This window comes from Labrus bergylta, chromosome 7 (assembly GCF_963930695.1).
Source record: "Labrus bergylta chromosome 7, fLabBer1.1, whole genome shotgun sequence".
NCBI lineage: Eukaryota > Metazoa > Chordata > Actinopteri > Labriformes > Labridae > Labrus > Labrus bergylta.
This window is the reverse complement of record NC_089201.1, coordinates 14,244,900-14,257,757: the sequence shown is the minus strand read 5'-3', so window position 1 is coordinate 14,257,757 and position 12,858 is coordinate 14,244,900. Positions and strand designations below refer to the sequence as shown.

At 43.5% G+C, this 12,858-nt stretch overlaps 1 protein-coding gene across 2 annotated transcripts; it reads left to right on the top strand.

Annotated features, from left to right (window-relative positions):
* The first annotated feature begins 4,474 nt into the window (after nucleotides 1–4,474).
* LOC109984806 (uncharacterized) lies at nucleotides 4,475–11,550 on the top strand. 2 transcript variants are annotated; one of them, XM_020634937.3, is made up of 4 exons: nucleotides 4,477–5,133; nucleotides 5,234–5,314; nucleotides 5,962–6,146; nucleotides 6,335–11,550. In XM_020634937.3, the coding sequence occupies exons 1-4, from the start codon at nucleotides 5,046–5,048 to the stop codon at nucleotides 7,214–7,216; spliced, it is 1,236 nt and encodes a 411-aa protein (XP_020490593.2). In that variant the 5' UTR covers nucleotides 4,477–5,045; the 3' UTR covers nucleotides 7,217–11,550. The 2 variants fall into 2 exon arrangements, with proteins under 2 accessions (XP_020490594.2, XP_020490593.2); XM_020634938.3 differs by lacking the exon at nucleotides 5,234–5,314 and having other exon boundaries at nucleotides 4,475–5,133.
* Nucleotides 11,551–12,858: the final 1,308 nt, after the last annotated feature.

The window sequence follows — 12,858 nt, the reverse complement described above, 5'->3', positions numbered from 1 at the left end:
CTTTATTTCAGTGTTGATTATTGCTTTTTAAAATGTAACATTTGGTGATCCCAACCACAGACTGTAAATATTACTGGACAAAGCCTGAGGTACTGGTGCATACTGGAGATTTTTCCTGAATCAATACTATATCCGGGTATTTTTGGCATACTGCGGATCTCACATTATGCATCCTGCATTTTGGCCAAATCAGTACAAACTAATAGTAGTCGGTCACAAAAACAGCAATGACACCACATCCAGCGAGACCCTCCGTCCACTGAAGATGTAAGCAAAGCTCTAACTTCCACACACGATCACTGAATGACTCTCTAACCCTTCATTGGTAACCTGCAGCAGGTGAGCTCATTACCTGCACAGAGGCTGAGGAGCTGCACCTGGAGAGCAAAGGAGAGGGAGGAGGAGGGGGAAAGGAAGAACACAGATATTAAATGTTATGTTTTCCTGAGTTTTGAAAAAGTCGTTGAGATGACAAATTTACACAACTTAATATAACCCAATGTTATATTTCATCATGAATCAGATTTGTTAACAAATTAACAAACTGCTTCGTCCTCAACATGTTCTACTTCAGTGGCACTCAGATTGTGAGCTTTGCGTTCACTCGTCTTTCCCCTCGACAGATGAAAGGGTTTTTTAAAAAGCGACTGCAGATCAATCAAGCTGACTTCAGCAGCAGGTGTGTGTCGACCCTGCTGCTTCAGGCCTCCGGAGATCAGACTTCATTAATCCGTCCCTGAGCGCCTCACTCAACCCAACGAAGCAGGAGGAAACAGATCTGAGGGCTGTCATTTAGACTCAGCGGGCATTTGATTTAAAAAAAAAAAAAAAACACAAACAGGAACCCCTCCTAGAAAACATGATATGTAATCAAGTTTTTTTTCTCAGTTGTAGACGTGAATTTGTTGCTGTCGCAGAATCAGCTTCAACTCATTTTTCCCTCAGGACAAAGACAATGAGATTTAACAGGACGGCTTTCCTGTCTGTCCCTCGGTCTTTTGATGCTTCTGACTCCTCAGGCAGATGTTTGAGGAGGATTTAAAAATCAGTGGCAGTCCAACAGATTCCACAGTGACGAGTTGACGAGCTGAAGGAGACTCTTGGAGATGCAAATATCCCTCCCACCCATGCAGCTCTGCAACACGTCCATCTCTAGTGTTTCTTAAGTCCTTACTGGTAAATTCCTGTTATCCCGTCTGAATCCAGCCGCCTGCTGGCATCAGGATAATCTACATTTTTTGGATTAATGAATCCTACTCAAAAGTTTTGAACAACATCATCGACGGTATATTATGATGGACGGAGAAACAGCCACCTAGGAGTGAAGCCAAAAATATTTAGAGTCCCCCCCCCCCCATGCAATATAGGTCAGAAACCCCGCCTCCTCCATGTGAACAGATGGGATTCGGGTCAAACATACACATCATAAAAAAGTTTCTCACACCTAGATTATTTAGCTCTGATGTCCAATTGTTCATTTTTCTAATTTGTGGCTTTAATAAGTAATTTGATGCAAAAGAGAGCGGGAGTAGCGTCATGATTGACAGCTCTGACGATAAATGCAGCACCTTGCAGCGTTCTCAACCGGATTATCAGAGCAGAGGAACTATCGATCAATCATTATTTGTATAGCGCCAATTCATTCATCCAAGTGTTACCTCGAGACCCTATACAAGACCTTAATCATTGTAATATTACAAAAGAAAAATGGGATAATATTCAGGAAGGATTTCTCCTTTGTATTCCTGTCGTTCCTGTTGTCCACACTTCCTTGCCCCTGAGGTGGAGATCGGAGCAGGCCGTGCATGAATGAGGACGGCGGTGGATGTGGGGACGACACAATCCGATGGTGGAGGCTGGGTGTCAGGGACGTCGGGTGGTAGAAATAAAGACGAGAGAGGGGGAGGGCGACCACTCATTTTTTAATCAGAGAGACTTTTGGGTTTTTTTGACAATGAAGGAAGAAGAAGTGTGTCGAAATGGTCCTCCTTTGCACCTTATTAAATTTGCCTTAATTGATTCATGTGCCCCAGTACCTTCTTTGGATCCTGCCTGAGAGAAGGAGTCTGCTCAGTTATATTTTAAGGCTTCTCTCTGAGAGCACCGACCTCCATTTGGGGAATGGCTGAAGCGCATGAGTCTCCTTCTACTGGACTACTTTTCATTTATCTCAGCCTGTGGACTAATTGGTGTGGTCTCCTCTGCCATTATTCAGAGTACTGATGCACTGTTTTGATGCCCTCGTCGGATTTCCACCTTTGAGGTCCCTTTCCTGAAATGATACCTGAAAATATTTGTGTTGTGAATGATAAGTCAAAGAAAATGATTTATTATGTCTCTATTTTCACCAAATCAAAACTCATTTTTTAAAATAAAATTGAGCTCAAATTAATCAAAACACCTAAAAATGTTTCACTTTGTTCCAATTTCCACACATGTTTATCCCTTAATTATCGTCATCTCCACTTTCATGACATAGCTTTAACCCCTCATAGTCAATTGAAAATAAAATGATGTGATAATAAAACATTGTGAAATCACTAAAGTTAAAGAACCACAGAATCTGTGAGTGTTGCCATCAGCTTAGATCACATCATGGCAGACGTGACCGTGTCAGTCGTCTCTCCTGTGTATTTCCCCGCCTGTTTTTTTTTGACAAAGGCAGCCAGATACACTCGACACTTCATTATGGAGCGCAGTGACATCAGCAGGTTGGTGGGTTACCAGGAAACCTGGAGAGAGGCGCTGCCATCCAATTAAACAGAAGAAGAAAAACACAGGCTCAAGATCAGCGAGTGGATGATTGTTGTGAGACAGAGCTGCTGCTTCAATCTGTAGACGCACGGATACACCAGCCGACGACGACAACCAGGTAATCACTCGCAGACTCACACAGGTAGGTGCATTAACAACTAAAGATCTGATGTGACATGGGTAGCTTCATTAGTAATTTAGCATGTTGTGAGTTATACTTTTAGCTCTAGTAATATGATTATGTTCCTTATTATTTGCTAAGAGTTGTTTTTTATTTTATTCTTCGATTTTCTTCTGAATAATTCTTTGCTAATTTATTGTGAAAATAAATAACGGAGGATTGAAACAGTTATTTATGTCATATTATCATATGATCAAGACTGAGTCGAGACCAAGACTGAGGCAAGTCGAGATCGAGACAAGACCAAGACCAAGACCAAGACATTTAGGGATTAAGACCGAGTCAAGACCAAACCAAGGCAGGTCGAGATCGAGGCAAGACCAAGACCAAGACATTTATGGATCAAGACCAAGACATTTAGGGATCAAGACCAAGACCATAAATGTAAGGGAAATCATCATCTTGTGTGCAGGGGGAAGGTTGTGGTCGTAACAAATTATGAATGACTTGAAGTTATTTGTTCTTTTACAAAGAGGCATTTTCTTTCTCATAATAATGACGTGAAAAAATAGTCGATCAGTTGTGGTCTTGACCGGTCTTGTTTTAAAAGACAGAGTCCTCCCAGTCTGGGGTTGAGACAAGACCGAGTAAACAAGCTTTAGAGTCCAAGACGAAACTGAGACCAAGACCGATTTCAAACTTTTATTAACTCATGTTGATTTCATTGAGCTATCGCTGTGAGATTTAAGACACAGATAGTATGTGAGCCGAAGATAAAAATACCTAGCTTATACCTACCTAGCTTACATATATACCTAGCTTATTAGCTTGTGTGTGTCTTACAAACTGATTTATCTGTAGTTTTTTCCCTCCTAAAGAGAAAAAGCAGGTTATCGTGATAAAGACATCGATGTGTTCAAGCAGCTTTGTTTACTAAGCTTTGTGTAAGATAACGTTTTCACAGCAAGGATTTTAGCCAAAAGCAGTAACCAAATTGTTTGGCTGTTTGTTAACACCACAACGCCGCTTTGGGTGCCTGAAAACGAATTCCAGAGTGCAAACTTTTGAAAACAGCACCGTCTCTGTCGCAGCACAAACTGGAAATACACTCTAACTCTGAAAATGGAGACGAAGCGCACATGTGCATTAAGGTTAATACCAATTAGTGAGTTGGTGGACTACAACAACAATGGCGGACTGTCAAGTTCTGCCTGTTTATTTTATGTATTTTAACACCTCACCAATTTGTGGAAGGACGAGTACATTTTAATTTTGTTGTAAGGTTGGTAATTGCTGCATATTGGTCTGTGAAAATTGACTCACGTTTGGAACAAGCCTCAAGTGGCCATAAAAAGAACTGCGGAATGTAGCTGTATTTCGCCCCGAGTTCAGCCATTCAGGTAGTTTTCCTTCACCAGATGTGTAAAGAAAACCGTGTTTGTTTCTCCTAAATCATACGTCCCAACCTTTCACCAATTCTCCTGGTTTGAAAAACAAACTTCAGTTACTCTTTGATGGGTAAAGCCTTTGAGGTGTATTTTTCACACAACCTGGAAGTCTGAGTTCAGGGGGAATAAATCCTGCCAGCCCGCAGTGAGTTCATCACGACAGGGGGTCGCGGTTGTGATGATGATGATGATGATGATGATGCTGCTGCTGGGCTGGTGAAGCTGTTTGGTAGCCTGCCTGCCAGCCAGCTAGCCAGTCACTTAAACATCGTATTTATGGTCACATTTGGGGGGTTGTGACCCACGTTAGCCCGCTGACGAGCACTAAATGCCGCATTAGTTGATGTTTAAACGCGACGAGCCGCTGGACCCACAGAGAAGCAGCGGGTAGCTATGCTAACCAGCTCGCTAACGTCCCAGTATTTTCCACCTTTTCTGGCGTCATGTTTGGTCTGATATGCAGTGTGGGTGATTTAGTATTCTCCGGCCTAACTTTGTCCTTCGAGGCAGAAATAATCGACGGCTGGAGCCTCCACATAATGACTCACACACAGTGAGCCAGCTGAGTTAGCCTGAGCTAACTTAGCCGCTAGCTGCGGTGGTCGGTCGACGCCGCGCGCTGCTCTGATGTCTGTCCGATGGAGCTGAAGTGTTGCTCGGCTTGCCAAAGATGACGGGCCGCCTGAGCCGGTTTCTGTGCCTCTGTCTGCAGGAGGCGGACCATGGAGGCCGAGGAAGAGTGGAACAAAGACCCGAGTGCATACAGACAGCTGGATAAAAAGGTGCTCTGCAAGCACAATGGAAGAATCGGTAAGATTTGTGATTTTCATGTCTTCCCTCTGACTTTGAGTGTTTGCCTTGAACACACTTGCAGCTCTAATTTTACCACAAGGTGACCTCTCTTCTGCAGGTATAGTGAGAACTCTTCACAGCCTGTTGAAAACCCAAAACACACTGCAGATTCAGTCCATCACCCGCTCAGAATGTGCTGGTAGGTGAGATCCATGAACGCAAACACGACATTTCCAGCTTTAGGTTAACATGGTCCTCAGTTTAAATCTTTTATTTGAAATATAATAGACAGTCCTGAGACTGCAGGGATAAAGCGCTTTTTTGCAGCACCTCTCACACATTTATTTTACATGTAACATTATTTAAACCAGGAGTAAAGTCAGTGAGATTAAAAAAAAAACACATTTTCAAGAGTATCCTGGCTAAAACAGCAAGAAGCACAGGTGACAAAGATTCCTCATCACGTATTAGACTGGCAACTCAGAATTTCCGACTTCCGAGATCCACCATAATCCTGCTCTCAGGGGCGTTTGCTAATTATTCAACCAATTAAAAAGCTTTGTTAAAACTAACGATCCAATCAAATTCATCCCAAAGGGTCGGTGCCAACATATTTGTGCAATTGAGAAAGTGTGCAGGAGTTTGCCTGCAGTTTATAAAAATTGAAAAAAAGAAAGTTTTCAATATTTGGTGCCCAAGACTTGTATTTTGTTGCCGTGGTGTCGAAGCAGGTATTAATAGTATCCGATTTTTACTGGTGTCATATCGAATTTTAGAAGTATTTTTCCTTTTTTTTCTTTTAAATTTAGTTTCTTGTATTTTAAATGCCCACATTGTGTGCCTCAGGCTCCTGTCCAAATCTGATGATGAATAGAAGCGAGCATCACGATGCGAGGGCCGTCCCCGTGGCCCTCACCCCCCAACTCCCTCCCAGAGCTCACCGGCCCCTCTGCATGTCGATCTCCTCCGACAGCAGCGGACGCTTCAAGGCTCTGGAGACGCAGGAGTGGAAGAACAACCTCAAAGCTCAGGTACCTCCACACACAAAACACACACACATACACACACACATACTGGCCTTCTCATCACAGTAAAATTAACCACCAATTTGACTGCCAGGGTTATTGAAATGTCAGTACCGGATTATCAGCTTGTAAATGATGTGAAACTCTCAGAAAGTTTAGTTCATTGACATGTGATCTGTGTGTGTGTGTTGCAGATGGAGCAGGCCCACAGTGCAGGAGCAGCCAGCAGCACTGGTTCTCTGGAGCGAGCATCTCTATTCTGCGCCTCAGCATCCACCACGGCCTACAGCTCTGGTCTGTCCAGCCCCGTGGAGATCCTCAACAAGAGCAAATCCTCCAGCCGCTTCTCTTTGTTCTCTCCGCCCTGGAACAGCAGCTCTGAGTCCGACTCCAACCCTCCCTCCCGCTCGGGCTCCAAGAAGCTGCGAAACTACAGCAGGAGAGCCGCCACGGGGCCGGCTGGCGCCAGAGGTCCCAGCACTCCAGAGCCCAAACCCAGCGGTCCTGAACACTTCCAGTACTCTGAGCCCGTCATCTCCAAGGTGACAGACTACATCTATGTGGGGAACTTGAACGCAGCGTACAACGGGCGCACACTGTGCCGCAACAACATAGACAGCATCATCGACATGAGCAGCGTGCCGGGAGATCCGGGCCCGAGCCTCAGCCTCATACCGTGCACCTGCTCTCGTGGCGCCCGCCACAGCTGGTCCCGCCTCAAGGTGGACATCGGAGACGTGCCTGATGCTCTAGGTGAGGGGCCGGCACTGAAGCAGCGCTGCTTCGAGGACATCAACGAGTGCATCGACGCGTCCACCGGGAAGAGGAAGCGCGTCCTGGTCCACTGTCGAGACGGCTTCTCTCTTGCGCCGACGTGCATCATCCAGTATCTGATGGTGAAACAGAACATGAGGCTCATCGCCGCCTACGAGCTGCTGAGGGCCAAGTACCCGGTCAACATCAGGGAGTGCCACCAGAACGTCCTGGTGAGCCTGGAGAGGGCACTGCGGCCCGGAGGTAACGTAGACCCCGAGTGCTTCAAACAGGCCATCTCCCGCAAAGTGGCCTGGACCTGACTCAGTTTCCCACCAGGCTCGGCTGCTGCTGCTCACCGCTCGCTTTACTCCGCCCCCCTCCCGTTGTGTTAGATATTCTCCTAAAGACAACAAGGGCAGCTGAACTCTCCCCTGTGGACTCGTCACCTGGATATTCTCGACCTCACCTGAGTTCAGTGGTTTTGAAAGTTCTGAATTTGATGTTTTTTCCTCTTCAAACCTGTAAATGTGACGCCCTCCCTCCCTCGACAAATAGGAGACGCAATAGACTTCACTTTAATGTAGACAGCATCTTGGTATAACGGTGTAGTGGTGTCTGCTGTACAGTTGATATAATCCTGCTTCAGTTCTGTACCATGGCGCTGTGGTGGTGTTTCTTCATCAGGGGAATTTATTAACGGGAGATCTCAGGAGATTATTGATGTCAGTCCAATAACGGGTGGGAAATTTACTCAATAGATCAGTTTAGGTTCATACCTGGATCTAAAATGCATCTTTATGAGCTGTGAGCACATACTATTGGTTTAAATCTGTCACTGGGTCTGTGGTTGTACTGCAGGCTAACGTGTAAGGACAAAATGCTCACAGCAAATCAACTTATCTTTTTTCCCTGCCTTTTTAGAGCTTTTAACCAACTAAAAACCTTTCCAACAGAGGCCACGTTACATCAGAAAAAACTTCCAATCCTGCCAATAAAATTTTACAGAAACCGCAATTAAGTAAATATGCAAGCACAGTCGACCTATAAATATGGAGACTGGGTATCACCCAGAAGTGGAAAACAAAGCAAACCGATTGTAGCAGCTTGCTTAAAACTATCACCAAGCTCTGTGTCATCTTAAGTTTTTCTGCAAAGCTCCCAAGAAGAAGACCAATCACAGATGATGCTCTTTGCATTACTTCACATAACGCTACATGGTAGAGGAGAGCATCTGTCCTGCAGCTTCAGGGGACCTGTGATGTAGATTTGAGAAAAAACCTCAGCCCTTAATGCAGCTATAAAAATAAATCCACTAAAGAGGATGTGAGAATCATTTGAAAAGTTTGTCTGGTGACGGCAAACGTTCATCTGAGTCTGAAGTGTGTGACTCAGTCGAGCATTTAGCCCCTAAAGAGTCACAGAAGCTGAACATTTTTAACCAGTTACGTGTGTTTAGAATGGCCTCAATGCATTATGCAACACTTGCAAATGTCAGATTATTTTAAACTGGGACACATTTCTACACAGTACGATCAGTGGACAAAAACTATTTCAATCTGTACCTAAAGAAAGTCATCCAACTGGCTCACCTCTGTCTTTTCCATTCTGCAGCAGAGCCTCATTTCAGATTTACATGCAGCGTCACCTTTTGAGTCATACCATGGAAATCTATATCGTGAGATCGAAGCATGAACTGTCACTAAAGATGCATTTTAGAAATACTTCCAATGCAAGGCTTGAGCTGCAGCCTGCTCCGTAACGCATAGACACGCTCTGCAAACATCTGACTACCAGGAGAGGAACTAGCGTCTTTTTGTTGGAAGCTTTGTTTTTTCTTCTCTAAAAATCTATTTTGCTGGTTGTTTGGATGTTGTGCTTGGTGGGTTGAGTAGAAAAAGAAAAAAGCTTTGTTCGTCACCAACACTGATGAAAACAAAAATCTGCTGCTCGTTACCTTGAAGACTGGAAGACGTAGATGTGATTTGTCTTCGTTGGATCTTACACCACCGACTGGCTTATAACTTTTACATCTTTCTTCTACCACAGGAGGAAACTTTGCACAGAAATATGTTAAATCTGCATCTCTGCTTTGTGACCTTTTCTGGCTTTTTCCCCTCCTTGTGTTTTTTTTTTGTGAGGTCATACTTGATGGAGGATGAACAGCCCACCCTGTCCTCTGTGAGGAAGACTGTCGTCCCACTTTCAGCCACAGTTTGTTCCGTTTAAATCTCTGCGGTGGTGCTCGGACTGTGTGGCTTTGTGAACTTGAATTTTTTTTGATTGCAGTGAAGCCGGGTGAAGTGCATCTGTGGATTATCAGTATTGGTGTGTCAGTGCCACTGAGCTGCGATTCAGGGTTTACACTGTAAAGAGGTGATTTTGCACTACTCACAGGGTTGTCCAAAATGCAACATGTTTTTTTTTTTCCTCATTTAAATGCTGTTTTTTATTCTTTTTGGGGGATTGTGGGCGATGACATTTCACATCGATTAGAGAGAACGATGCCACTGTTTACATTCCTAGAATACTACGTTGAGGTTTAAAATGCTTCAACACACCAGATTTCCTCAATAACTTGAGTGTTTTTTTTTTTTTTTTGGTTTGGTTGTGAAGGGACGCCATAAAAACAAATACAAATCCTTATTTCAAAATCTCCTACTTTTCTTTCTTTTTAACACTGCCCACTCTCTACACAGGGTGCAAATTAACCACTAGGGCACCAGCGCCCAAATATTTGCTACTTTTCTGGATCTAAAATGTACTGTTAAAAACAACCCATCCCAAAAAATGTCTAAATTTAAATCAGTTGTACATTGGTTGAGTCTTATCATTGTTTTGGTTTGACATTTAATCACCAATTGACCAATTATCAGTCTCTGGTTACTTTATTTGTTCTCGTAGGTAAATGTGTTTGCAGGGAGAGTCCCATTTTACACTTTGATTTATTAAGCACAGACAATACATCAAACATAAAAAAGTGAAAATGCATGGCAAAAGTGCATAAACTGCACAGATAATCGGAAAACTGATAAACAAAGCCTGGACCACTTGGATATTAGCAGACCAATTTCTAACAAGGCTTTTTAAACTTGCAGAAATCTCCTGAAAAACTCCTGATATTTCCAGGAGCAGCTGTAGGTGTGAACGCAAACAGTTGCTCCTCCAGACCTCTAGTACGGTATTTTCTCTGCAGTTAGTCCGAGTGAGCTGATGTGAGAATACAGGCTAGTGTTCTAATGTGTCCCGCACTCAATTGTTTTAGTGTTAAAGGTTTGACCCGGTTAATGATGGCTCATTAATGCAGCTCAAAGTTGGTTAGTTGGCTTATATTTACATAACAAGAAAAAGGATATTCAGCATTTTTGTTTTCGGGGAATGAGAGTAAAAAGCATATTTAAAGGTCACAGATTCTGCAAACTCCACTTCACCATGTTTCTCTAACACTAACATGTGTCTCTGTCTACAAACCCCCCAATGATGAAAAAAAGTCCATCCTCTCCGTCTTTTCCTGCTCCACTTTTCAGAAAATGTGTGCTCAAACAGGTCGTTTGGAGATTTTCCCTTCATGACATCACAAAGGGCAGTAACCCCTCCCCCAGATGGGTGACACTGCCACAGCTAGGTGTTTGTTCTGCCCTGAGTCTGCCTTCTCACTGTAAACAATAAGACATGGAGCGAGAAAGCCCGAGCCCTGCCAGAGAGGGGGCGTGGTCAGACACAGCTCATTTACATTGAAAGGTACAGAAACAGCCTGTTCTGAGCAGGGCTGAAATAGAGGGGTTTATAGGCATGATCAAATACAGGATCAGAGTGGATTTAGAACAAGAAACTTCACACACATGTTTTGAGGAGCTCTGAGACTTATTTACACTGGTTGAAGAGGCGGAGAATATGTGACCTTTAATCAATCCTGATACACCCACGACATGTTGTCGGTATCGAGACATCTAGAACAGTTCAGGCATCAAAAGAGATAAATACCGCACAGTCTCAAAGGCAAAATTGACACGTTTCTTATTTCAAAATGTTTGTTTTTGGCAGCCTAAGTGAGAATAATTTGTACATGTTTGGACAGTTGGAACAACCTCGACGTTAATCCCCAGGAAAACACGTTTAATCGTCACGTAAGCGGTTTGGTACGAGTGGAAGCTAAAAGTATGGTGCCTTCATTTGGAGTCGTCCTGTAACCGTATGGTGACATTTGCACACTTTGTAAGACTTTACCTTCTCTCGATATATCGTGTAACATTTTGTTGATGTTTTATTTTCAGCAGAATATGAAGAACATTAGTGTAAAGTGCAACTTGCTGTAATATATTTCCTAGTTATTGTACAGTGCCCGTGTTTTACCAATGGCGGTGAAACTGCCCGGGAGGACATATTTCCCAACGTTATGTTTTGATTCCCATGTAATACACTGAAGGAAGTAAAGCATCTGCATATTTTAGCCAACCCCTTTTGTTGTTTTGAGGTCAAAATCGTCATATCAAACTGAATAATTTTCTTACTCGTTCTCTCAGGTTATTTCTCAGTGGCCCCGAATGTTCTCGATGCATATGATATTCAGAAATGTGAAGCGATGTTTCTCATGTCATGTTTCTAAAGTCAAATATAATGTGTACTGTTCAAATATTAAAGAAAAGGATGTACTGAAGAGCTGTGTGGTGTTTGACGCTGGATTGTATGATTTAAAAAAAAAAAAAGTAAACGCACAAGGCTGGAAACGAAGAAAAGTATTGACCAGAGCTGCTGGAAAAGCTGGTACATGACGCGGTCTAATTTGGGGATTTTCCCAGAAAGACAAAAGGTTTAAACTGTCTTCCTGCGGGACGATTTCTGTTGTATTCAGTGAAGTCTACAGCTCTCCTGCTAGCTACAGTACGGTAGTCAGGCTATGGTGAAATTTCTAAATTACCGACCTATAGCAAATAGTGCTGCCCGACTCCGCTGGTCACTTGTTGACTTTAATATAGGACTCTTTCAGTCAAAAGGGCGCTCCACAAGGTTAATGCTAACCATAGATTGTACAAATCTGGTGAATAATGCTGCGTTCCAGTTGATCTGGGAAGTTGGAAATACCAAGTTCCCAGTCGGAAGTGTCATCTGGAACACCCCCTGAAATCCTAATTAGGACATGGAAACTCGGAGAACCTTCAGTAGCCCGAGTTCAGATCCAATATGGCTGCTACGTGCAATCGAAAGGGATGTTTAATCTGTAACTGTTGAGCTTAGTCCTCTTTTTCTGTAATTCAATAAATCAGACCGATGGTACCGTGCTTGTTCTCTCTGTGGAGGTGTTTTCATCGTCTGGTATTAGCTAACAAAACAAAGCTACTCCTGGAGGCGTCCATGTTGCTTTTCTGACTTGCAACTGGAACGCAGATAACTCGGGTGTGACGTCATTCCGAGTTCTGTGATCCGAGTTCCGAGGTAAATGGAACGTGACATCTGACGCACTTTTAATACCTAGTATCCAGTTAGACAATAACAAGAATCTCCCATGAGCGAGCCCTTTGGAGACGGCAGCAAGAGAAAAAAAAAAAGGCAGAAACCTTGAGCAGGACCAGACTCTTGTTGAACAGCCATCTGCAGCGACAGGACGGGTCTAAGGTCGTATTGTAGTTGAGGCTGACGCTGACTGAGACCAAGACATACCAGAGACCAGAGTGCTTCATGACCAAGACAAGACCCTGACATTTAGGGATCGAGACCAAGACCAAGTTAAGGCGAGACTGAGTCAAAAAGTGGTCTTGAGACCAGGGCCAATCTTAGGTTCTTTATATCACCCATACTTACATACACTTATATGCTACAACCTAAAGCATATATAAGATTTTATGATTTGATTCGGCTTTGATTCACCCTTGCTGATGACTCCAGCCATCAGAGCGCTGTAGAGTTCTGCTTTGGTTCTGTCATCACTTTTATTCGCCGTCCACTTCATTAGGTGACGTTCATTCTT